Source organism: Acartia tonsa, chromosome 12 (assembly GCF_053477335.1).
Source record: "Acartia tonsa isolate MP-2025a chromosome 12, ASM5347733v1, whole genome shotgun sequence".
Classification (NCBI taxonomy): Eukaryota; Metazoa; Arthropoda; class Copepoda; order Calanoida; family Acartiidae; genus Acartia; species Acartia tonsa.
This window is the reverse complement of record NC_137271.1, coordinates 33,996,905-34,024,707: the sequence shown is the minus strand read 5'-3', so window position 1 is coordinate 34,024,707 and position 27,803 is coordinate 33,996,905. Positions and strand designations below refer to the sequence as shown.

General features: G+C 30.5%; 1 protein-coding gene across 1 annotated transcript; it reads left to right on the top strand.

The window, feature by feature from the left end:
* The first annotated feature begins 77 nt into the window (after positions 1-77).
* On the top strand, positions 78-27,803 carry LOC145333675 (uncharacterized). The gene is made up of 6 exons (XM_080178884.1): positions 78-164; positions 807-1,035; positions 4,575-4,649; positions 16,918-17,025; positions 24,927-25,041; positions 26,379-27,803. The coding sequence occupies exons 2-6, from the start codon at positions 1,009-1,011 to the stop codon at positions 26,450-26,452; spliced, it is 399 nt and encodes a 132-aa protein (XP_080035010.1). The 5' UTR covers positions 78-164; positions 807-1,008; the 3' UTR covers positions 26,453-27,803.

Below are 27,803 nucleotides of genomic sequence, written 5' to 3'. Positions count from 1 at the left end.
CACAATTTATTTGTTCTATTTTCATTTTTGGATGTTGTTATTCTTTTTTTTAAAACAATAAATATAAATCGTATTTCAGATAGAAATATAGTTTCCAAATGTCACTAACCACTTGACTCTGAGTTCTACAGAAAAAAAAAAACTATTTTAAGAGAATCTACAGGGTGAGTTGGTTATTATTTAAGGATAAGACTATGGCCGATAAACCGATGTACATCCCCAATGATTATTTACAAAATAACTCCTTCTGTAGATTACAGTTACCAGTTGAAACGTTTGGGCACTGAACTTAATGAACTAATCAATAAAAAATTCAACAAAAGTCAACCAAAGTTGTAAATTTAACAAATCAGAAAATGTTATTATAAAACTTTGGGGACTAGTGTAATTAACAGCCCAATGTCCCCTCCCTCCCTGGTAATTATCATTGTCTATGATGCGAAGTAGCGCAGCTACTTTATAAATCACTTTGTCTGTCCATTTGATATTCTGTAATGCTTTGGGGGAAATGTGATTTTCTCAGTTACTACTTTAGATTGACATCTGATTTTTTTTGTGAAGATCCTCTTTTTAAAAATCAACCGGTATACAACTCACTCGTTCCGTCGGTATGTCGGTCACACAAAATAAGATAATATGTTAAATATTTTAATCATAGAGGTTCCGTGATTTTCTACTATGTACCATATCTCTTTTTCTCTCTTTTTATGATACCTGAATATAATTTGATGCCACTTGTGGACGTTTTCCTCCTTGTTATATACTATCTTATGTTTATCAAACTGATTTTATATTTTTATTTACAGTTGAGTAGCCTACAAGTGTGCCACCAACCAAACCAAACCAAATCAGCTGATCAGTGACTCAGCCACCAACCAAACCAAACCAAATCAGCTGATCAGTGACTCAGCCACCAACCAAACCAAACCAAATCAGCTGATCAGTGACTCATCGCGAGACTCTTATTTCTATTTCTTGGTGTGTGTGTGAATACAAAAAGCCTTCAAGATGATGATGTTAAAGATGATGATGCCCGTAAGTATACAGTTTATGCACAGAATGTATCATACTAAAGATAAGACAAAGGGCATTATATTTATTTACATCCCCAATGATGATATACAGACTAACCCCTGCTATAGATTAGAATTATTGTTTGAAACGTTAGGACACTTAACTTAATGAACAAACCAATCAAAATTCACTAAAAGTCCCAAAGTTATTGAAGTTATAAAACTTTGGGGACTAGTTTATTAAACACTCCCTGACAGCCATATCAATAAAGTCATTTAATTTGCCCCGTAAAAGCGACTTTGTATTTACTTGGATTACAGTACAGTACAGTACAGTACATGTTGCTTTTAAAGGGTTTTAAAAGTTCAAGTAAAAAGAATTTCCAGTGCGGCTTCGAAACCGATTTATATCCGATGGATTAGAGCCGGTTCTCAGCCATACAAAAAAAAAATTTTAATATTCACGGAAAGCTGTCTAAACAAATCCTAATTTTTTTGTTTGTTTAAAAACTGTTAATTTTATCAAAACGTACATATATATATGTTCTAATAATGTAAATGCAACATTGTTAAGTTTTAAATTACTTTAAAATTGCAAAAACTAAGTAAATTTGGTTTAATTTCAAAATTCCTTAGAATTTTTAATTTTGTACTTTAAATAACAAATTTTGCATTCTTTATTTGAAGTATTTAGGTTTATATTCAGTAGCCACGCCCCCCCCCCCCTTGACCAAAATTCTGAAACTAGAATTGGAAATTAACCGCATTTTCTTTGTTTTGACATCTTTCAATTCGGTTCTTGTACAATAAAAGAAAAAATCCTCAAGACTTTGTCAGGGTAGGGATATATATTATATGTATTGCAAATTCTATTTAAGATTTTCCTCTAAAAAAATGTTTTTATAGTACAAAAAAAGTCTGAAAATCTTAATGAAAATAGGAAACTAAAAAGCTTTTTTAGACCTCTAGATAGTAGGAGGTGTGTGTCATTTTTGCCCCCCCCCCCCCCCCCTCTCTTGAGAGTCATAGTTTTTTATGGTTTAGACCCGCTGTTAAATTAATGGGATATTGTGTAACTGTGCATTTCCTTAGTAAGGTAAAAAGAACATTTTTGTGCATTTTCTGTTCAATAAATGGATCATTTAGAAAATGGACTTTTAAAATGGTGTCATTGGTTACTTTTTATTATGTTAACCTTGGGAAGTAAAGGATAAATAAGAGAAAGAGAAAGATAGATAAAGGTAGAAAGAGAGAGAGGAAGATATAGTTAGATAGACAGAGAGAGAAAGGATGAGAAAGAGATAAAATAAAGAAAGAAAGAGAGCTAATAAGAGAGAGAAAGATATAGTTAACTAGACAGAGAGAGAAAGGAGATAGATAAAGAGAAAGAAAATAAGAAAGAAAGAAGATAAGAAAAAAGAGAGAGAGAGAGAGAGAGAGAGAGAGAGAGAGAGGGGGGGGGGAAGTGAACATTATCATTAATAGCAATCTTGAATTCTAATTTAGATTAAGATTAAGATAATTTTACATATGTCTTTGTTAACATTAAATGACTAAATTTATTTACAAAACAATTTTAAATTTAAACAGGAAAAAAATCCACAACAAAAATAAATAAAAAGCAGAAAAATCCACTATGACTTTTTTGGTGTGACCTGAAATATTTTATGGAGTATTAAGAATCATGAAAAAAATTTTTTTGTGGTTTCAAAAAAGATTTTCCTTGCTAAATGCCATGTTTCTTATAAAGCAAGGCTTTTAAAGTAAGATTAACTTAAATAATCATATTGGACAAAGTAAAATTGCGTTCACAAGGATAAATCAAATGTAGTGGTTTTTTTAACCCTTACAGATCGGGCCCCAATTCCCACCTTAATAGATCGGGGGGGGGGGGGGGGGGGCTCAAAGAGCCCCCCCCTCTATCTCGGCTCCTGGTACAGATAAAGACGTAAAATTTTTTTCTGGTGGTTCATGTGTATTTTTAGAGAAAATTACTTTTTCTAGTCATAGCAGTCAGACCGCTCCTTAGCCGCTTTTTAGCGGCCAGCCGCTAAATTTTAAAACAGCTGTAGAGCGGCCAATTTTGCAGCTAGGATGACCAAATTTTAGGACGAACTTTTATTTTTCATAACAAAAAAATTACTTTTTCTGATCATCGCCGAAAAACGGCAAATAACGGAAACCGCCATTTTCGGCGGTTACGGTAAAACGGCGGTTGGCGGCGCAAATTAATATTTTTATCTGTTTATTATTGCTCAAGGATTTACCAAAAAAAATTATAGGTCTCTAGCTGTAATACAAGCCACGATATTCATGATATATGTCTGTAGTAAAAGCCGGACAAAAATCGGTCATAAAGTCGGTCAGGGAGCGGTCAAACGGTCATAACACCACTTTTCTCAGATGGTCATTGATATCTAAGTATTCACCAAAAAAATTTTAGGTTTCTACCTTATACACAAAAGTCATAATGTAGAAATTAAGATTTATTTAGAATTTTTTTTGCTACCTAACCGACTTTGACCGGACACCACGACCAACACAGAGCAGATATCCAAATAAAATCAACTCTTGCCGACGTATAATTACTAAACTTAAAAAGTCATGAAGTTACAGCTCTCCATCTTACCTACAAAAAAATGAGATTGAAAAAACTAGAAGGGGGGGCTCTTTGAGCCCCCCCCCCCCGATCTGTAAGGGTTAAGATTAAGTTAGATTAAACTCAGACATGCGCATTAAATTCCTATGCACAGTTAGGACTTCTCAGACAAAGGTCGTGCCATCAAAGGGTTGATTGTCTGTTGCTTAACCTAATACAAGCGGATGATACCATGGGGTTTTATAGATAATCTTTTAACAGGGCATTTAGAAAATTGGGTATTCAAAACAAAAATTGTTCACAATAAAACTATATCTTTAGCTAAATATTTTTGAAAATGCATAATTCATTCGATTCCTGGTTACCTGGCCTAGCCTAGAGCCTGGACAAGAAAAATGCATCCCGTTGCATTTCCTACATCTACCCCCAACACATAATTAACTTTAAAACTCTCTTTTTATATATTGGATAAAATCCAGGGATCTAAAGGGATAAGACAATGGCCAATAAATAGATGTACGTCCCTAATGAGGATACACATAATTACCCATTCTGTAGATTAAAATAGTGATTGAAACGTTTGGACACTTATCTTAATGAACCAAAAAATTAAAATTTGATAAAAAGTCTTCAAAGTTGCTAAGCCAACTAACGAGAAAACTTAATTATAAAGCTTTGGGGACTAGTGTAATAAACAATCCAATGTCATTCCCTCCCTGATAAAATCAGTACAGGATATAATCTTTCGGTAAAAATAAATTTACAGTTTGATTTAATTTGTCTTGTATGATATTTGATATTTGACATTTGTTTATATTTTATTTTTAATCTTAATGAATCTGAATTAGAAACAACTTTTAAAAAATCATGCTAATTTCAAAAATTTTATTATAGTATGCATCTATCTATCTATCTATCTATCTATCTATCTATCTATCTATCTATATATCTATCTATCCTAGTCCATGCCGAAGATGCCTGGAGGGGATGAGAAGAAAGAAGAATCTCCTGAGAGTAAAGAAGAGGCGGCAGAACAGGTTTGTTTTTGACAAAATCTTTGCGCCGAAGCTTTTTATAGTGCCTATAAAAATGATGTAATACTGGCCCACCATTGGTTAATTAAAATTTATACTGACCTGTCATTGGTAATTTAGTCGGTTTATTGACCTTTCATTGGTTATTTATGACGTCAGTTTTTTTATAGGCACATAAAGAGCTCCCTTGTGTCAAAATCTTCAGAGTTTCAATTTTAACAAATACAATTATGTCCGTAAGTTGCTTAGTAATGAAAAGTTAAAATCATTAAGGTTTTTCTTATAGTGCCATGTTGAGGACTGAAGCCCCTCCCCCCCCCCCCCCCACCTACTCATATACACACACATATTTTAAAATAAAATTGAAGATTAAAAATCTTGCCAAATAAGTTTTCCTTTACTTTGAAGCCTCATATAGGTCCTGAGCAGGTTCTTATTGAGTTGAGGGGAGGACGAATCTTCCCTCCCCCCCTCCTTCTTTACTACGAAAATTCGAGTTAGAATGAGATTAAATTGAATTTTTAATTAACATTTTAAAATTAAATAGTTTTTCATATTTTTATCTCCTTTTCTTTTAAACTCTTAATCAAAGCAAGGATGACAACATCCATAAAAGCGAAGCTCTTAAATCTGACAGAAGGACAAATGAAAAATAACTCTTGTAGAGTTTCAAAACTTGAGCAGAACAGTATTTTGTAAGTCTAAACAAAATTCAAAATTTTTAAATATAGGATAACGTAAAAGTACATACTTTCATTTTGAGTATTTGATTTTAGAGATGCTTTGCTTAAAATATTGTACATTGTTGTCCTAGTAATCATTACTCAAAAAATCAGATGAATATGATTACATTATATACAGGGGCGTCCAAGCTTTTTTTTTTGGGGGGGGGGTAAAATTTTTAAAATACAAAAATACAAAATACAAGCTCATTTGGGGGGGGGGGTTAATCTATATTTCATAGAGGCATTTTTTTTATTTGGGGGAGGGGGGAGGTAATCACCCCTTTACCCCCCCCCCCCTTGGACGTCTTTGATTATATATACAAATAGTTGTAAACATTTTAAAAGGGCATATAGATTTTCTGGAAACGATTATAGAGTTGCTGCACTTCCTAAAACGTACCTAACTGTTATAGGAATAATCATGCAAAACTTGAAATCGATAAGACTATTATAAATCAATAAAACGAGCTATCCGTTATGGACGGACTGTCCTTAATTATAGAAATGATTTTAGAAAAGCTTTGCTTTTAAAAAGATTTTGATTTAATCCCTTCTTTCATATCTTTAATGTACAAATAAGAAATTATTTTTAGTAGCGATGCTGCACTAGAATTAAGTTTGTATGTTCGTCCGAAGATAGACAGCTGTATTTGGGGTGATTTTTTTTCTCTTACATCCAGTATATAATTTACTTGGTCCGTCTGTCTGTCTGTCTGTCATTTATGGACATAACCGTACCTGTATATATAAAAAGATAATATAAATTCAATAGCTAAATAATCAAAGAAAGATAACAATTTATAGCTGAAGTAATAAAATATTTTTAATAAGTAAAAATAAATAACAAATACTTCAGATGTTTATTTTTATTATTTATTGAAAAATAATTAATTTTGTCTGATATTTTGCGTCTTAATCCTTTTCAGTAGCGAAGCTACTCTATAATTAAAAATGTCCGCCCGTCTGTCTGTCCGTCAGAGTCAAAGTGGGAAATGGAAATGTGATTTTCTCGGCTTCTATTCAAGATACAAGGCTGAAACTTTTTGTCAACATAAAAAAGCTTGATTAACTATAAAAGCTGTCGGACTGCTTTTAAGCAGCTTTTTAGCCGCTAAGTATTTTCACTGATTTTCTGTGCTCCTGAAAAAAATGGAATGATGAAACTTCTTGTTAACATTTTTGGAGCATAATTATAGTAAAAACGTCTATAGTGATCGGACTGCTTATAAGCAGTTTCTTAGCTGCTTTTTTGTAACTTTCAAAGACATAAACCTTCTTTTAAGGTTTCATGATAGTAAGTTTTTTTTGCATATTCATATTTTTTGCTTCGTTATTTATGGATGTTGTCATCCTTGTTCTATCAGCAAAATCTAGAACAATTGAATTTACAAGTAGTGCAGCTAAAAAATAATACAAAAATTTTAACATTTTTCAAAATACTATCAACTCAGTCTTCAAAGAGACCTTAAAAATAGATTTAAACCATCCCGAGACTTAAATCCAAAAATGGAATATGTGAAGATTCCTCAATCATTTTGTAGTTAACAAGATCTTAAACTTCAAAAAACAAAGAAACTACTTTTTAATGGCTTTCTTTAGTGTAAATGTAGGTTATTTGAAATTATAGCCTTTGCCCTTTTCTAAAAAGCTATCTGCATTTTTCTTCTAACTTTAATAGCAAATATTTATTTTATTCTTTGATTATAAATTTTCTTAATTATTCTTTATTATCCTTATATGTTTCGTGCTATATTTCAAGTTAAATATAAAAAATTACGCGTAAATGGAAAACCTATATTAGTTTTATTAATCTCCAAATAATTTGACCACTGAACTGATAGGGTTCCCCATTTTAGTAAAGTTTTATTAGTTTTGAGGTTTTATGCTATTTGTAAAAATTAAGCGTTTGGGTGTTTTTAGGCTATTCTATTGCACTCCCTCCCCTCGATGTTTGGGGCGCATCCACTAATAAGACAGTAAGAAATGTACTTGCATCCCTGAAAATTTTATTAATATATTTGAATGACTTTTAGAACGCAAAAAAAGTTTTTTTGCTGAAGGTCATTAGATTTCCCCCAGTTAGTACATGATTACATGGTTTTTTTAATAAATAAAACTAATAAACTCGCTGATTAAGCTACTCTATAATTCACTTTGTCTGTCCCTCCGCCAGTAAAGCTATGGGGGTAATGTGATTTTCTCGGATGCAATTTAATGAAATGCCGAAAAAAGTTTTGGTTATGATTCTCTGTATCAATAAGGTTTGCATGTCTGTCGGTTATGCTTGAAAAGACACCCTGATTATGTCCTTTTATTTTTTTTTAATTTGTGACCTATGTATGTTGTCATCCTTGTTTCATTACAGACGAACTCTTCACCCTCTCGTCCCTTATCTGGTAGATATTATTGAAATTGTAAATAATTTATATAGTCAAATACTATTCTAAAGTCAAAGTTACAAAAATATACCCCAAAAAAATATTTAAAGCCAAATTTAAAAGTAACACAAAAAGTTTATAACAATGGCTCCTTTTTTTACAAAGAAAAATATAGTATTGAAGCCTATAATATACGAAATTATCTTTATAATAATAATACCCTAATTTACTTATAAAAAGTAGGAATATCAGTTTTGTCTGAATGTATTGATTTTAGCTTACAATAAAGCTTACATATTTATTTTATAAATAGATAAATGTGCTTACAATGACAAAATATTTTTTTTTTATATATAAAATATTTGATTTAAGCTTTGACCTTCGGCAATGCCATATTGTAATTACATACACAAAATATAATTCAATTTGAAATATTCCAAATGGGCGGGTTCTGTTACTTTAGTAGGCTACTAGCGGCTGGGCTCCCAGAGTCCCCTGGGGGCTCATTATGTGTGGGATGGGGGGGGGGGGAGGGTAAGAGGGAAGTCGATAAAAAGATACATTGTAAAGGAGAACCATATTGATTCAGCAGCGAGATACTTCGGTACAGACAAACAAAGCTGCTGTTACTTTTATATAAGTTTCTTTTATAAATTTTACGTTTAATTATTAGAAATTTTTGTTATGACGTTTTATAAGAATATAAATATAATAGGATTATGATTAAGTCACTAGTTTCAAGCATCATATTATCATGAAATATTAGGAGCAAAGCAAGTCTATCGCACATCCATTTATTTTCATATTCTTTAAAAACATATATTTTATAAACTAAAGACCTTACCAAATGTAAAAAGAAATTGGTTTTTAAATGATATAGTTTAAAATCATCCTAAGAACTCAAAACCTTACTACTTGAATTTATTCTAAAGCATAAAGGGAAGAATCAAGAATTATTTTATTTTGTTTAAGCTGCGCTATTTTTTACTCTGATTTTATATTATTATATAAAAACTATGATTGGATAACTTTTGATCAAAGAGGCTTATTATTAAAGTAATATATATAGAGTGATAAATAGCTGTGTAATCCTTTCCCTTTTTCAAGGGCCTTGTGCCGTCTTTGTGTTGGGTCTTTGATATAAGCTGAATCTTTCAAAAATGTAAATATACCGGGTGCAGGCAAAATAACATAAAGCAAATTGTAAACTAATGTGAACACAAGGACGCCCAAGCTTTTTACTTTGAATGAAAGGTCCTCATAGGCGTCCAAGGGAGGGGGGGTAATGGGGCGATTACCCCCCCCCCCCCCAAACGATTTTGGTGGTGCCGTAATTACCCCCCCCAAGCAAATTTTACCCCCGGGGTAAAAAATTTATTTCCCCAAACACGAATTACCCCCCCCCCCTAAAAAATGTTTACCCCCCCCCAAAATAAAAAGCTTGGACGCCCCTGGGTTCCATACCTTCAAGGGGGTAATCTAACGAATTAATTTATAGTATAGATGTATAAAGAGCTTACTATTTGATTTCCAAAGGCAAAGACCTAAAGCTCAGCAGACGAAAATAATTTTATTAAACTTTGCTTTCTAAATTCAGCTGTTTAATGCTTTCTTCTGCTTTTTGAAAAAGAAAGGGACAATTTTTGTGAAAAATTGCCATTTCTGTCTAAACTTATAAAAAGTATTTAAAACTGCCATTATCAATTTCTCATGACTAGGATCCTGACTATAAAATTATATTCATAATCATCTTTTCCGATTTATACTACTGTATTTTTAAAGCTATTTATTTGTGATTAACAAGACATTTTTTCTAATGATGTAAATACTTTCTTGTAAATCATAATTATTAAGTGTTTAGTGACACCTAGCGACAAATATAGAACTAATATATTGCAGATGTTCCCAAATTTATTTTTTGCCTGAATTTACGTTGTTTTCAATTATTTTTCCGTAAAGGGTTGAGCTATCCATGAGGTGTTGGAAAATTATCTATGTCCTTATTTCAAACTATTGGGTTATTGTCAGTAATATGAGATCAATAGATAATTTTCAAAATATTTTTCAACAAATGAATAGTATTTAAACAATACAAAAACGAAATTAACTAGAAAAAAATACAGAAATCATTAAAGGTCATACATAGACGTCCAAGTACAGGGTTAAGGGGTGTTTACCCCTTTAGACTTTGAATCTCTTATTTTACACCCCTCAAGTTTTTTTTAAAATGCGTTTGATTACTCTCCTTGATTGTATAGAACCCCTAATTTTACCCCAATACAAAGTAAAAAGCTTGGGCGTCCTTGTGTTAACAGGTTTTCAATTTGCCTTTTGTTCTTTTGTTAGCACCCGGCTGTATTTACATTTTTGAAAGATTCAGCTGATCTGAAAGACCCAACCCTAAGTTAGTAGAAGGCCTTTGAAAAGGGGTGATTGTTACATATACTATTTATCGCTCTCTATATATTACTTTAATATCTAACGTATTTTTACAAAACTTTTGGATTGAGTATAGATTAATTACAAATTGTGCTGTAAGTAAAATAACCGGTTTATGATAATAACAATAATAAAAGGGAAATCTCATTATTCGCTCTTTTTTTAATTACAACTACAAATCCTAGTGATTTTAAAGACTAAAAATGATAAAAAGTTAGAATAAAATGAGCATAATATTTGAATTGTAAACCTAGATATTTAATTACATCCAAGAAAAGCCACAAGGCAAATAAATTAAAGAGTAACTGCACTGTTGATCAACAATTTTTTGGCTGGAAATTCATAGTTTGAAAATTATAGGACAATTCTAACATGCTTAAATTAATCCATATATCGCATCGTATTATAGACAGCTTTCCACGGTTATTTGGAATGAAAAAATATACAAATAAAACCAGTTTTTGGGGCCCTGAGGTGCCTAAGGCCCATGCTAAAAAAATTAGCATTAATTTTATGTTTTTTTATTTTAATAATTGTGGAAATTTGACTGTAATACGAAGCTAAACAGCGGATATATTTAAATCGGTTTGGAAGCCAAACTGGAATAGGTATTTATCACATTATAGACAGCTTTCCGCGGTTATTTGGAATGCAAAAAATATACAAATAAAACCAGTTTTGTGGGCCCTGAGGTGCCTAAGGCCCATGCTAAAAAATTTAACATTAATTTAACATTTATTTTAATAATTGTGGAAATTTGACTGTAATATGAAGCTAAACATTATTTTTCAGTATTGCATAAAGCCAGTTCTAATCCAGCAGATATAAAAGGGGGCTTTCCAAAACAGCTTTCCACGGTTATTTGGAATGAAAAAATATACAAATAAAACCAGTTTTTGGGGCCCTGAGGTGCCTAAGGCCCATGCTAAAAAAAATTAGCATTAATTTTATGTTTTTTTATTTTAATAATTGTGGAAATTTGACTGCAATACGAAGCTAAACAGCGGATATAAATCGGTTTGGAAGCCATACTGGAATAGGTATTTATCACATTGTATTATAGACAGCTGTCTGTGGTTATTTAGAATGAAAAAATATACAAATAACCAGTATTGTGGGCCCTGTGGTGCCTAAGGCCCATGCTAAAAAATTTAACATTATTTTATGATTTTTATTTTAATAAATGTTGAAATTTGACTGTAATACAAAGCTAAACATGATTTTTCAGTATTACTTAGATCCGGTTCTAATCCAGCGGATATAAATCAGTTGGAAGCCATACTGGAATAGATATTTATCGCATTGTATTATAGACAGCTTTCCCCAGTTATTTATAATGAAAAAATATACAAATAAAACCAGTTTTGAGGGCCCTGAGGTGCTTAAGGCCCGTGCTAAAAAAAACACATTAATTTTATGATTTTAATTTTAATAATCGCGGAAATTTGACTGTAATACAAAGCTACACACGATTTTTCAGTATTGCTTAGAGCCAGTTCTAATCCATCGGCTATAAATTGGTTTGAAGCCATACTGGAATAGTTATTTATTGCATTGTATTATAGACAGCTGTCTGCGGATATTAAAATGAAAAATTATAAGATTAAAATCAGTTTTGTGGGCCCTGAAGGGATAAAGGCCTGTGCTAAAAAATCTGACATTATTCTTTAAGATTTTTATTTTAGCAATCATGGGAAAATGTCTGTAATACAATGCTATACATGACTTTTTCAGTATGGCTTGGAACCGGTTCTTATCCAGCGGATATAAATTGGTTTGGAAGCCATACTGGAATGGTTATTTATCGCATTGTATTATAGACAGCTGTCCACGGACATTAAAATGGAAAATTATAAGGATAAAACCAGTTTTGTGGGCCCCAAATGGCCAAAGGCCTGTGCTAAAAAAACTTACATTATTCTTTATGATTTTTATTTTAGTAATGGTGGGAAAATGTCTGTAATACAATGCTATACATATCTTTTTCAGTATGGCTTAGAACAGGTTCTTATCCAGCATATATAAATTGGTTTGGAAGCCATACTGGAATAGTTATTTATTGCATTGTATTATAGACAGCTGTCCACGGATATTAAAATGGAAAATTATAAGATTAAAACCAGTTTTGTGGGCCCCAAATGGCCAAAGGTTCTTATCCAGCGGATTTAAATCGGTTTGGAAGCCATACTGGAATAGTTATTTATCGCATTGTATTATAGACAGCTGTCTGCAGATATCAAAATAAAAATACATGAGTTAAAAACATAAAAATGGAGTGAAAAACGTTATTCTAAAGCCATTAAATTACTTACAATATTTGTGCCAAATTGTCTGTAATATGATGCATTTCAGTATGGCAGAGAGCCAATTCTAATCTAGCGGATATAGCCATATAGGTTTATAAAACTTTGGGTAATAAATGTAATTTACAGTCCAATGTTTACTAAAGGTTATGAAACTTTGGGTACCAAGTGTAATTTACAGTCCAATGTTTACAAATGGTTATAAAACTTTGGGTACGAAATGTAATTTACAGTTCAATGTTTACCAAGGGTCATAAAAGTTTGGGTACCAATTAGTCCTGATTTAATATTATTTGCCTTATTTATTATAGGTTTATTAATTGAGAGAAAATTGCCTGTAATATGATGCATTTCATTATGGCTGAGAACTGATTCTAATCTAGCGGATATTTATCGGTTGCAAAGCCATACTGAAAAAAATAAAAGATCCCTCATTCATGGATATATTTACATATTTAGGTAGAACATGTTGTATAGTTAGGTTGCTGATATGGACCTCATTTATTGGTAAGGGGTTGGGGGCAGACCCGCATGGCAGAATTTATGCTAGTTTTCATTTACTAGGTTTAAATTTCTGATCAATTATTTTTTTCCTGTAACAAAATTAACATTAACTTTTTGTGCAAAGAACCCACTAAAAATAAAGATAGGAGTCTAAATTTTTTTGTGTAGATTCCTTAGACAAATGAAAATCGCCGTTCTTTCTTGCTTCATGATCGATTTTTACATTTAAATCCCTTTAATTATGCAATCTTTGTCCGTAGGTACTACGTTTTAAAAAGTCTTTTTTTTATACTATTTAATAAAATATGTTGATTGTCTTTGAGTGTCGTTAACTCATTAGCCTTTCAACCTAGCTAAACATAATATTTGAAACATAGCTAAAGTAGTTGGTAGTCTCTGTATAAAATTTCATTAATATCACTTGAATACCAAAAAAGTTATTACAATTGTAAAAAAACGACACTAAAAACCATAAACCCCAAATGAAAATAAAAAAAAACATTTTTAAAATAAATTATTTAAGACTGTTCATGTTATCGTCAGCTAAGGGGTTAATACGAGCCCACTTATTGAAACCATTTTTAAGATTTTTCATGAAAGTGAAAGTGTTCCCCCTTTTCAGGCCATAAAGGGGGAGAGGGAAATGGCCACAAACCGGTTTCAACATATCCAGCACAATTTGTAATTAATCTATACTCAATCAACTTTTGGGGTGTAAAATAAGAGGTTTCAAAGTCTAAAGGGGTAAACACCCCTTTACCCCTTTACTTAGAGGTCTATGTTTTTAAAAGCGAAGCTTTTCTATAATTAGGGTCGGTCCGTCCGTTCAGATACTTTACAAGTGTTAATGTCCATTTGTCCTACCGTTTCAGTGCTTCGCTTTTATGGATGTTGTCATCCTTGTTCTATAATGATTTTTGCATTTTTCCTAGTTAAATTCTTTTTTTTGCATTGTTTAAACACTGTTCATTAGTTGAAAATTATCTATTGATCTCATAAAACTGGCAATAACCAAATTACTGAAAATGAGGACATAGTTAATTTGCCACCTCAGAGAGTTTAACCCTTTATAGAAAAATAATTTAAAACAATGTAAATTTAGGCAAAAAATAAATTTGGGTACATCTGCAATATATTAGTTTTATATTTGTCGCTAGATGTCACTAAAAACTTAATAATTATAATTTGCAACAAAGTATATACATCAATATGAAAAATGCCTTCTTAATAACAAATAACTAGGTTTATAAATGCAGTAGTGTAAATCTGAAAAGATGATTATGAATATAATACTTTAGTTAGGAGCCTAGTTATGAGAAATTGATAATATTATTTTTAAATATTTGCAATTCCTTCCTTTTTCAAAAAGCAAAAGAAAGCATTAAACAGCTGAATTTAGAAAGCTGGTTTTATGAAATTCTTTCTCGTCTGCAGAATTATAGGTCCTTGAAATTAGGAAGCATAAAGTTGTCTGTTTATACATCTATACTATAAATCTATTGGCTTATTAAACATAGATTACAGTGATAGGGAAATAGATTATAATTTATCATTCAATATTCAATAATGTCCATATTTTTATTTTACATAAAAAGAATAGTAAGTTATATGGCATATGTTCAGTTGTTTTAAGAAAAAAAATAGTAGAATTAAAGAAAATCACGAAACCATAAGACTGACGGACTAAGTAAGTCGTGTAACGGATGCTCTTTGGTGAGGGGTATCTTCAGAGAAAAAAAATCAGCAGTATATATTAAATAGCACCTGATGATAAAAATAAAATTTCCCCATAGCGTTACTGACGGACTTAGAGACAGAATTAATTTTAGAGTAGCTTTACTAATAAAACGTTTGGGTATAGTCCCTTTCGTGGCAACGCCTCTTAAGATTCGTTTCGTCGTATTTTCACAGTGGTTATTCCCCTATTTATAGCCCCTGCGGGGGCTCCAACGCTGTGGGGTTAATTGCCAAACTCTGCGGGGCAATAACCTAATCTAAAACAACCTATCAAAAGCTACTGTGAAAATACGACGAAACGCCCCTTAAGAGGCGTTGCCACAAAAGAGACTATACCCAAAAGTTTCTATGATAAGAATTTAAAGATGGATTATTCCACTTTCAAATTGCTAGATTTGTTCTGTTTTGTGTTCAGCCTACTTTCTGAAACCATTTATTTTATTTTCATTTTAATGAGAATCGTTCCCACTAACTTTTCCTGAAAAGTTGAGCAAGTATTTTTCTCGTATTCATTCGAATCCGGTGGATAGGAACCGGTTCTAATCCATACAAAAAAACTATGTCTAGCATCGTAATATATCCAGCTTTCTACGAATATAAAAATGTACAATCATAAGATTAAAACCAGTTTTTTAGCCCGTGCCTTCGGCAACTCGGGGCTAAAAAAACTGGTTTTAATCTTATAATTGTACATTCTATATCCGCGGAAAGCTGTTTATAATACGATGGGAGAAATAACTATTATCATTGTTTTGTTGATGACGCACCTAATGAAATATAATGAATCAAGGATGGCTACATCCAATAAAGTGAAGCCTCTATAATCAATTTAAGGACAAACGAACAATAACATTTGTAGTGTGTTAGAACTGAATAATCAGAAGAATATGAATATATAAAAGTCAAAAAAAAATAAGTAAAATTGATGAAAAACTGCTTAAATACAGGATACTGATCGCATGTTTAGGACCTGATTATAAAGATGCTTCGCTTATTATATTATATATAGTTGTCCTAGGAAGTAGTATTCCAAAATGAGATAAATAGGATAATAATATCACATAAAATGGTTGTCAAAAAAAGTTAAAGATCAACATATTTTATATTTACGTAGGGACATTCTGGTAAAATTAGTGAGTTGCTAAGCTTTCTAAATCGTACCTAACTATTACTGAAATTAGCCAGTTAAGTTTGAAATAGATAGGTCAATTATAATATGCCTAAATTAACAATAAGAGCTATACGTTTCGGATAAACGTTTTAACGGACGGAACTTCGCTTATGAAATTAATCTCAACTTCTTATTTTCAATTTTAAAAATACAGGTGTTGGGGAAGGGGTTTAAGGGCTTAACAGGTACTTTGAGGGAAAGTACAGAAATGTTGAAAACAAAATTTCTCTTTTAAAGTTTCAAAATGAATTATTATTTGCTCTCAATAATGTATGATACAATTGGTTTAAACCAGCTCTTGGTAATAAAAAAAATTCTGTAAAACACTTCAACTTTTTATGCATCCTTAAATATCTAATTATTTTAATGTTTTATTATTGATTTTTGATCATAATTTTATATGATTCTTTATATTATTTAAATCATATTTTAAAAGTACCAGGATGTCTGAACTGTCTTTATGTCTGTGTGTCGAACTTTCTGTAGTAAAGGTACTCTTAAACTGCTGAACCGATATGCTTCTCCTTTTACAGTGAAACTTTTTAGAGGTCGGGGAAAGAGGTACCCCCCCCCCCTTCTGTATTTGACATAAATCATTTAAATTAAAATTTTCTATAAAAATACTTAGCAAATAAGTTGATCCAAAGACCATTTCTTGCTTTTGTTAATTAACATTTTTAGCGAAGCAATTCTATAATTAGACATGTCGGTCCGTCTAAAAAGTTTTGGGGAAACGTAATTCTGTTGTGTCCATATCAAAATTCCCTTTATTATGGAGCATGTTTAGGCATACGACATCTAAGGCGGCCAGACGGCTTTTAAGCAGTTTTTTACCTGATTTTATATTTTACTACTGATTTCATCATATCTTAGGTGTTCATTGTCCTATTTTCAAAATTTTTGTGGTTAATATTATCAAAATATTACTTTGTTTTTTGTTCGTTCTCATGATATCTTATAATATTTCTGAACCTCTCTATTTGTTGATGTTGTCATTCTTGTTTAATATTTTAGGAAAGGCTGCGACAACAAGCAATAAAAGAAAAGGAGAAAGAGAGACGAGAACATTATCAGAAGCAGAGAGAGGCTGCTAAGGATGAGAGGACTAAAATCAGGGAAAAGGTAATAATGGATATAGAATACGTGGATATTTTGACAGGGAAAAATTTAGGTTGCTAATATGGACGAAGACCAAACTGCATTACTTTTGCACCACTTTTGACGTCATATTCTCCATCTCTTTTTCAGGGGTTTTATTTCCCACTTCTTCTCTCATCTTCTTCATTTTATAACGTCTCAGAATCAAAAGTGACTAAAAAGTAATGCAGTTTGGTCCTTGTCCCTAATATGGACCTTATTTTTCAGTCAGTAGGAGGTGATAGGTTAGGGTAAAGGTAGTTGTGAATGGACGAGTTGTTATTTTAGCCATTAGTGCAATTATCACTTTATTAGAGTACATGAAAATCTGATGCAACATCCAAATATTTGTTGATAAAAATGTGTTTTAAAACATTGGGGACCAGTATAATTTACAGTCCCTTGTCCCCTTCCTCACCAACATATTTTGATTATTTTGGCTAAAGATACAAATATATACAAAAATATACCTAATTGTACCAGTTATAATGAAGTTATGACATTTGGATCTAAAGGAATTAGTGGTTAAAACGTTTGGGCACTTAACTTAATGAACTTACCAATCAAAATTTAATAAAAGTCCTCGAAGCTTTTTTTCTAACAAATAAGAATACTTTATCATAAAACTTTGGGGACTACTGTAATAAACAGCACATTGTCCCCTCCCTCCTTGCATACTTTCCATAATTTTATAAAAGCTTTTTTCAAAAAAGTTTATTAAATATACATATTTATTGAATGGTATTGTAGACGCAGGAAGGGAGGGGACATTAAAATGTTTATTACACTAGTCCCCAAAGTTTTAATACATCGTTTTCTTGATTGTTGTGTTAATAACTTTGGGGACTATATTAAATTTTGATTGGTTATTTTATTAAGTTGGTTGTCCAAACGTTTCAAGCACTATTTGTATAATCTTCAGAGGGGGTAATTTTGTATATCACTAATGGTGATGTACATCAATTTATCGTCTATTGTCTTATCCCTTTAGATCCCTGGGTAGACAGTCTAATGATAGGTTCAAACTTTGCCAGTAATCAAGTTGATTGCTTTTCTTCAAAACTTTTACATAGTTACCCTCAAGATAAATTGTTGCTTCGATTCAACAATTCAAGAACTAAAAAGTCTGGGAGGGAGAGGACAATTGCATTTAATTAATCCACTTCCAAGGACGTTTAAGCTTTTTATTTTAAAGTGTCAGGGGTAATCTAATGTATTTCCAAGAATTTTTGTTTTTTCCAATATTTGTTTATTGTTTATTGCAACTTTTACCAGCTACTTTCACAGAAGAATTCCACAATTAAAGTTCTTCCAAAATTCATTTAAATTTTGTATTTACATTTTTCATGATTAAAGCAAAACTTTAAACCTTTTAACGAATCAAAATGCAACTTTTGTCATACAATGTTTTGGCTACATCCATCCTGTCGGCAATAGTAGCCGTTCAAATACATTTTCAGGGTGCCTAAACAGTATTATTGTACATTTGTATGTCTTTTATAAAAGAAATATTGCAGCGGCTTAGCCTAAAATTGAAGCCCTTTTGGATGTTTTTAAAAGAGAGGAATTGCCATAATTGGGTCCGATTTAACTTCCTTCTGATTTTTAAAATTGTAGAAGGTTAATTTCCCTGAGGCTTACATCTGAGCCCAAAAAATTGTTAAAAGCCACCTGGCTTAATTGGCAAAAAACGGCCTATAAATTAAAGACATAGCTTAAGAACAAAGCTCAAACAGTTTAATAAATTTAGTGTTTTATTTTCTCTGAGATTGTTGAAATAAATCTTTGAATCTTCCAATATTTGTAAAGCTTTGACTTGTATATAAATGTCGAAACTGCCAGAAAAAGTGACATTTGTGTATTGAGGATATACATTGAGAGTCAAGCTTGCATTAGTGTTTTATTTTTGGATACATAAATCACATTTTGACATCCATAAGGGCGAAGCTCTAAAATCAGAAGGAAAGACAAACGAACAATATTTCTTGTAGAGTTTCAGAACTTAAGAAGCAAAACATTAATTTGTACATTGAAAAATTGCTTACATACAGGATACAGTAAAAGGACATACTTTCAATTCTAGGATTTAATTATAAATATACCTCGCTTATAATTTTGTACCTTGTTGTCCTAGGAATCATCATTCCAATAATCAGATGAATAGGATATTTGTATCATACAAAAAGTTATTAAAAAGTTTAAAAATCAGAGTGTTTTAAATAGACGTCCGGGGACTTATGTTATGGGAATAATCATACATAGTTTGAAAGTTTGAAATCGATAGGACAATTCTAACATGTCTCAATAAACTAAAAGCGCTAACCTTTACGGACGTACGTAAAATAGAAAGGTTAATAAATCATTAGCTATAATACTAGTAATAGTTACTTATCTCTTAAAGCCAATAGTGCATTTTTAGAACAACAAGAAAAAGTATTTTAAGAAAAGTTACATCGATAAAAGCTATAAAAACGTTGTTATTTACTTAGTTTACACTGTAAAAATATGATTGTTTAACACTAAAAGAATTATTATTTAAACAAGGATGACAACATCCATAAAAGCGAAGCACTGAAACGGTAGGACAAACGGACATTAATACTTGTATAGTATCTGAACTGAATAATCAGAATTTAAAAGTATAAGAGTTGAAGCAAAATTGTAAGTAAATATGTTGAAAAACTGCTTGAATTAAGCAGGATAATATTTATGGACATACTTACATTTTTGGACTTGATTATAGAGTTGCTTCGCTTATAATATTGTTCTTTGTTGTCCCAGGAATCAATATACCAAAAATCAGATCAAACGGATAATTAGAACACTTGAAAATTTGTTGTTAAAAAAGTAGAAAAATCAACATGTTTAAAATGGACGTACGGACATTCTGGTAATGATTATAGAGTTGCTACGCTTTCTAAATCGTACCCAACTACTATAGGAATCATCATGCAAAGTTTGAAATCGATAGGACAATTCTAACATGCCTAAATTAACGAATAAAAGTTATCTATCTCGGACGGACGTACGGACGGACGGACGGACGTACGGACCGACCCTAATTATAGAAAAGCTTCGCTTTTAAAAAGTATTTTTTTACAGTATACAATTGCAAATAAAAAAGAAAGCCATAATCTTTTAGATGGATAAATACAATGCATTTGTTTTATCCTTAAATGTTTTGCCCATATTTGCAATTTCTTTACTATACTTTTTCTGATAGATTTTTTTCTCACATTATTTTCTGATTTTCTTTGTTGATAGCCATCTCCATATTTTTATTTGAAGAAGTTGTTATAGCAAAGTCATTCTAGTGTTGATCTCTCCCTCCTTCAATATTTATGCACAATAATGCTAAACATAATTTCAAGACATTAAGTTTTGCACTTTGTTTTAACACTGATCCTTATTTTTAAAAGCAAAGCTTTTCTATAATTAGGGTCGGTCCGTCCGTCCGTAACGGATAGCTTTTCCCGTTAATTTAGGCATGTTAGAATTGTCCTATCGATTTCAAACTTTGCATGGTGATTCCTTTAGTAGTAAAGTACGATTTAGAAAGCGTAGCAACTCTATAAACATTACCAGAATGTCCGTGCATCCATTTAAAATATGTCGATTTTTTACTATTTTAATAACAAATTTTTATGTGATCTAATCATCCGATTGATCTGATTTTTGGTATATTAATTTCTGGACAAAGAACAATATTATAAGCAAAGCAACTCTATAATCAAGTCCTAAAAATGTAAGTATGTCCATAAACATTATCCTGTATCAATCAGTTTTTCAACAAAATTACTTACAATTTTGCTTCGACTATTATACTTTTATATTCTGATTATTCAGTTCTGACATTATACAAGTGTTAATGTCCGTTTGTCATACCGTTTCAGTGCTTCGCTTTTATGGATGTGGTCATCCTTGTTTATGCAAACTTAACCAATCTAAGCTTATTTGTTCTTGGAAACCATATTGTTACAAAGTTGTTCTATTACATTTTTACCCAAAGTTTAATAACTATTATGTCTTATTAGTTGGTACAAAAACTTTGGGTACTTGAATTTGGTTGGTTCAAAACTAGAAGTGTCCAAACGTTTCGACCATTTATTTTACTCTATAGATAGAATAAAGTTTAATAAGAGAACAAAAAATAGAAAGGATTAGATTTTTCTTCCCTCTATTGTGAAGCAGCTTATAGTTCCTAATAAAAAAAATGACGTCATACAATACAAATGACCAATGATAGGCCAGTATATGCATTGTAATTGACCAGTGGTAAAATATATACTGGCCTTTAATTGGTCAGTTGTATTGTATGGTGCTGCTTCTCCTCCTGTCACAAATATTATAAGCTTCTTTGATTGACAAGCCATATGTCAACTGCATCAGATTGTCAGATATCCAACTACTTTGTAATACTTACAATATGCTTACTTTGTAAAAAGTAAATGCACCAATATACAATGTAGTTTCTTTTAGGCTAATAGTTTCCGACAATGCATTAGCTAGTCTAAAAGTTTGTATACAAATATAATATTTTGAAAGGAAAGACTAAACTTATTTGGATTATATGGGATTAAACATAATCGGTTGGGAAAATTTTTACAATAGCAGGTGATATAACTCTGTAAAAACTCAGAAGGACTTGGGACAATGGGCTGTTTATTACACTAGTTCCCAAAGTTTTATAATAACGTTTTAGAATTCGTTGGCTCAACAACTCTGGGAACTTTAGTGAATATTGATTAGGAAGTTAATTATGTTGAGTGTACAAACGTTTAAACCATTAATTTTGACATACATAAGGGGTAATTTTGTCTTATCAGTTAGATCCCTGACTAAATTGCATTAATAAAAGGTGTTCAAGGCTGCCAGAATTCCACATTAACTGTTTTAAAATCATCTACATTTATGACATAAAATATCAGTTGTTGTGGCAATGACTGACTTAAAATTGTAATAATGTTATTAACTAACAAACAAGGATAACAACATCCATAAAAGCGAAGCTCTGAAACGATATGACAGAAGAACATTAACTTTTGTTGAGTGTCAGAACTGAATATACAAAATATGAAAATATAAGGTTTAACAAAATTATACGTAAATTTGTTGCAAAACTTCTTAAATACAGAATTATGTTTGAGGACATACTGACATTTTTAATACTTGATTATAGATATGCTTCGCTCTTAATATTGTACCTTATTGTAATAAGAATCAGTAATCAAAAAATCAGATCAATCGGATGATTTTATCACATAAAAAAGTGTCATTAAAAAAGTAAAAAAATCAACATGTTTAAAATGGACGTACGGACGGTGACGATTTTAGAGTTGCTACGCTTTCTAAATCGTACCTAATTACTACAGGAATCACCATGCAAAGTTTGAAATCGAAAGGACAATTCTAACATGCCTAAATTAACGAATACAAGCTAACTATCTCGGACGGACGGACGTACGGACGGACCGACCCTAATTATAGAAAAGCTTTGCTTTTAAAAATTGAAAGAGAATTTTTACATTTTAAAGTGAAATTTGGAAATTTATCGTCCATAAAAATTAATATGAAACATAATCAAAACCAAATGACAATCATTGATACATGTTCGGGTACATAGCGTTCCTGCAACTGGCAGAATTACAGCTGGATGTAATTTTGTCAAATTGTAAAAACCTCTGCCAAAAATACAGTCATACTTAAAGTAACAGGCATTTATACATCCAAAATTGTCAATTTTACATCTATTTCTTGCCAATTTTACATCTAAACTTTTTTATATGTCATAAATACATCCTTTACATTTTAATCAATAATGAACAATAGTGAACTGTATACTTATAGAAGACATTTATTATCAATACAAGAACATGCATAAATATTATATTAAAATTATAGTTAAATGTTTAAAATCTTCAAAATTGAATTTATACAGTTGATTGTGATGACATTGATCATTATTAAATGTATAAATGTGAGTTAAATAGAATTTTACAAGGTAATACACATTTAGTAGTCAGACATACAAGGTTAGTTATAGGGTCAATATGCTACAAGGTTATTTGCACCTTTTCTAAATTGCACCTATCAGTTATCAGTCACTTTAAAACGTCTAATTTAACGAACAGGGCTGACGGACATACATACCATAAACTAATTAATAAATGACATTCTAAAAATAATTCGTGAAATGGGTAAACAGGGAAAAAGGAATAAATTATAGAATAAAGATTTTAAACATTTAGCCATAATCTAATATATTAAAGGGAGTGTGAAAGTAAAAATTTCTCATCTGATTATCAAATCTTAACATTTTCTAAGCACATTTCACTACACTGATCAACCAAAAACGTCCTATTAACAAAAATATCCAGGAATAATGCCTTGATTTTATGGTATTTTGAGAGGGAAAAAGGAAAAAAACAAGGAAAATCTGAACGTTTTTGTTTCTTATAATTTAACTTGTCATATATAGTTGAAACAATTTACTTACTGTTAAGGATTTATTTTATGATATAAAATTGCCAATTAGTTTTTTTTTGTAATGTAGTAAATAGGTAATAAAGAACTATCTTAAATTCATATTATTGACAAAAAATACCTCACTGTCTACAAAGGGTTGAATCTCATAGGTGATTTAAAATAATAATATCCTTTTTTATTGTGTTGGACAATAAATAACCCACTTTGGAGAATTAGTTTACACTTTTATCAGACTGTTTATAAAGAAATATTGCGTCTTTATTATTTACAAATTTGTAATTAAAGGTGGGCAAGAGATGGGCATATAAAGTTAATTAGATACTAATAAAAAAACCTGTTTCTAGTTTTGTTATTGTATTTGGTTTTCAATAAAAAATATTGTTTATTTTATTAATTTCTAAGTAACTATACATTGGTTTAAAGCAAGGATTATGTTAAAAGTCAGCTTAACCGTTAGGAAAAATCAAGAACTATGTGAAAAAGTTTAATTTTAGCTATAATGGGAGAAAAAAGCAATTTAATGCACATTTTATATAATACGGAAAATTTCTTCCTTTCCCTGTACCTTATAAAAATCGTCGGAAAAAGCCGTTTTTTAAGCAAACAAAAGCGCGTTTTGCTCTATCTGTGAGATATTATGAATGAGATAATGTAAAGATTTGATATTAAGATGAGAAAAAATTACGTTCACAGTCCCTTTAATTATGTATATTCTTTTAGTATAAATATCTACTATACAGTTTACTATTGTTTATTATTGATAAAAATGTACAAGATGTATTTTTGACATATAAAAAAAATTAGCTGTGAAATTGGCAAGAAATAGATGTATAATTGACAATTTTGGATGTTTAAATGCCTGTGTTAGATGTATATTTGTCAGGGTACCTACGATATATGGCAAATTACTGTCAAATTTACATCCAGACAAACAATTTTGACAAAAATACATCCACTGTATTTCTGCCAGCTGCAGGAACGGCAACGTCCCACATGTTCTTAACTAAAAACAACATTTATGATATTTTCTATTCATTTCTCGAATCTCTATCCTGTTAAAACTGGTAATAATTATGTTAATTGTTTTACAACATCCATTTCCAAATTAGATTAATAAAAACATAAGAAACTAAATACCAAAAAAAACTAGAAGCCGCTAGTTAAGATATAACATAGTAACAGAAAATGTTTCACTGCAGATAAATACAGAACAATCAATAATTTACTAAATAGATGCTGAAAAATATACAAAAAAATAACATTTTACAAGATTATTAATATAAAATCTAAATAATATTTTATTCGTGTTTATTAGAAAACAAACACAACGTCTTTGAAGTATCATCTTACTGTAGATCTGAATAGGCTATATAAAATTATTATTATTATTATAATTTCAGTATAAGCTTGATCCTACTCCTGAGCCTAGTGATGAAGAGGAGGAGAGTGAGAGTGATGATGAAGAGGATGGATTTGGATCTAAGAAGAAGGAGGAGGATCTGGATCCTGCTGCAAGTAAGATAATTTTTATAGAGCTTAAGGGATAAGACAAAAATAACAGGATATTTGTCTGGGTATACAGATGGATCTTGCTAACCACTGTACCGATATGGTTCTCCTTTAAATTGAAGCTTCTTATTTTTAAAACTATTTTGGTGGAGGGTGATATTTCATTTACACCACCTCTCACCCCCAAAGCCAATTTAACCCCAAATTCCGCCATTCCCCCCCACCCCCGCAAAAAAAGAGAATAAAAAAGCTTGGACGTCCTTTCCTTTTATTTTTTTCGATCTATTTCTTAAACTAGACAGAAAGTCTTTTATTTAAGGTTAAAAAAATTTAAAAAGAATGTATTGAATATTTTTTTTTATAATGAATACGATTTGAATCCTATTAATAAGGTTTTTTTCGTCTGAAGCTAAGATCTAAATTGATTGATATTTCCTTTTCAATGAAGTTTTATTCAAGTCCTGGGAGAATTTTCAGTTATTTTTCTGTCTTCTTCTCACCCTTTGAATACCTGGATGCAATATGCCTAGCCGCTAGTTTTAGATAAACTTGTAAATTTGCATCTTTATAAACTCAATGAAATTAATTTGGAACAAAAGCGGACTGTCAAGTTAAATTATGATCAAAATATTATATTTTTTTATAATTGCAATTATTTATTATTAATATACCAAAAATCAAAATACAATAGAAAATATTTAATTTTGATAAAAAAAAATATCAGCAAATATGCAAATGAAACCCACACAAATGTAAAAAGAAATATATTGAAAAAAATAAAAATTGTGTTGTAAGTTTTCTCTTGTTTATTTCATATTGAAAATGATATGAAAATCAACCTACACAATTTTTACAATATTAGATTATATTGAATTTAGGTATTCATTAAATTTGTTACCTAAAAAAAATGTTTAGTTTATCCTCTTAAAATAATGATGTTCATTCTATAAGTATAAATGTTAAGATTTAAAAATCAACTCATACTTAAATTCAGAACAAATAACTACGACATACATGAAATGTTGGGGATTTGGGTTTAAACCACATTGCATTATATTACAGACATAAAAAATACTACCTACTACTTGGGAATGGGGAATGCATTTGCCCATAAACTGGCACAACTCATCACCAACCACAGTTAGGTCTTCTAGACAAAGGCTTCGCAATCAAAGGACAAACCTAATTTATTTTATTAAAAAAACGAAATAATACTAGCTCCCCTCCTTTTTTTCAATTTATTTTTAGATAAGTAGGGTAGGAGGGGGGAGATGGTGGGCTTCAGTGTTCAACTATGCAATTTGAGGGAAACCGCCTAAAGATTTATTATCTTTTGATTTCAGAGGCCAAGCAGCTTGCAGAGAAGCAGATGAATGAAGCTATGGCTATGGCTCAAGGAAAATGTGTCCTGCAGTAAAGAAAAGAAAATCCACCAAATAAATAACTTATTTAATTATAAGGAGATGGTATTATCTATGATAAACCACTTGTAAGCTCAATTGAAATACTTATAACTATCTACAGTAACAATTTGTCTAAATGTCTGAATTTTCAGTCAGTTCTGCTATTAGTCAATCAAAGTAACCTTTTAGAGAACAATGTAATTGAAAATGACCAAAGTAACGTTGAAATAATCATAAAGTTATCTAAAAGTAGATTTAATATTAGGATGCAATTACATAATAACCCTTTAATCCTACCTAAATCAAATTAAAACGAAATAAATGTAATTGTAGGTGTAATTAAAAGTGGTATACTGAATTTTTAAATTATGAAACATTTGTTAAATCTTTAGAAATTAATTGAAAAACTTATTTTTTCTTTGAAAATTTCTTTAATTGATTTGATAATAAAAAGGGAGTTATTATGAAATTAAAAAACTTTTCTATCCACAAACAATAGTTCTATTCTTCAATTTTAAAATAGGGTAATGCAAAACTTTTTAGTATTTTAGTATAAAGATTATAATGCATTAATAAAACTCAGTTATATTCTTATTGTATAAGATTTAATGATAATTAATTACGTTCTTCTTAATTTTTAAGTTAAAAATAATTACACTATCCTTTTCTTCCTTTTCTAAATATTGATCTTTTTCCTCAATTTGTAAGGTTGATTATATAGATGCAAGTTAGGCTTTCAGTAAAGTTTTAAATTTATGTCCTTTCCTTATAACATGTCTTTTAAGTATCCTGCATTTAAACTTTTATATAAAACATTTTTTTCTTGTAATAAATGTGGTTTATTTACTTCTAAGCCTAGTACATTGACTGTAGGCTGCTTTAATTGTTTAAAATTTCATGTTACTTTTTTCTATATTCTACAACAAAAAAGGCAATTGAAAAAAAGATAATTAAATAAATTGTAAGTGTGCATTATTATTTTATTCTGATTTAGAATTATTTCACAAATTTTTGGTTGTAGAATTAAACCTGTCTGTTGTAAAATGTTAATGATGTACATATTTTGGGCAATTTTCACAATAGCAATATTTTGTGTCTACTGTCTAATAAAAAAGAAAAAAAATATTTTATTGTGAAAATTGCTCATTCTTTTCAATTTTGCCATGCCGCGCCGCCATTTTGTCTGCTTAATGTCGTCGTTGCATTTTAACAATTTTGATCATTATATAAACTTGTGAAGAACCGGTTCTGTGACACTGATGACAAGTCAATCTATCATATAACTAAATATATTATTATTATTATTAATATTGTAACTTTCTGAAATATTTTATATTTAAATGAAATATATCATTACATTACTTA

What these genes read in the sequence shown, in the direction of transcription:
- LOC145333675 (XM_080178884.1), top strand. Translation starts at nt 1,009, where the DNA reads ATGATGATGTTAAAGATGATGATGCCC. An exon ending in GGACTAAAATCAGGGAAAAG is followed by an intron (nt 17,026 to 24,926) that starts GTAATAATGGAT and finishes TTATAATTTCAG; the next exon opens with TATAAGCTTGATCCTACTCC. An exon ending in GGATCTGGATCCTGCTGCAA is followed by an intron (nt 25,042 to 26,378) that starts GTAAGATAATTT and finishes TTTTGATTTCAG; the next exon opens with AGGCCAAGCAGCTTGCAGAG.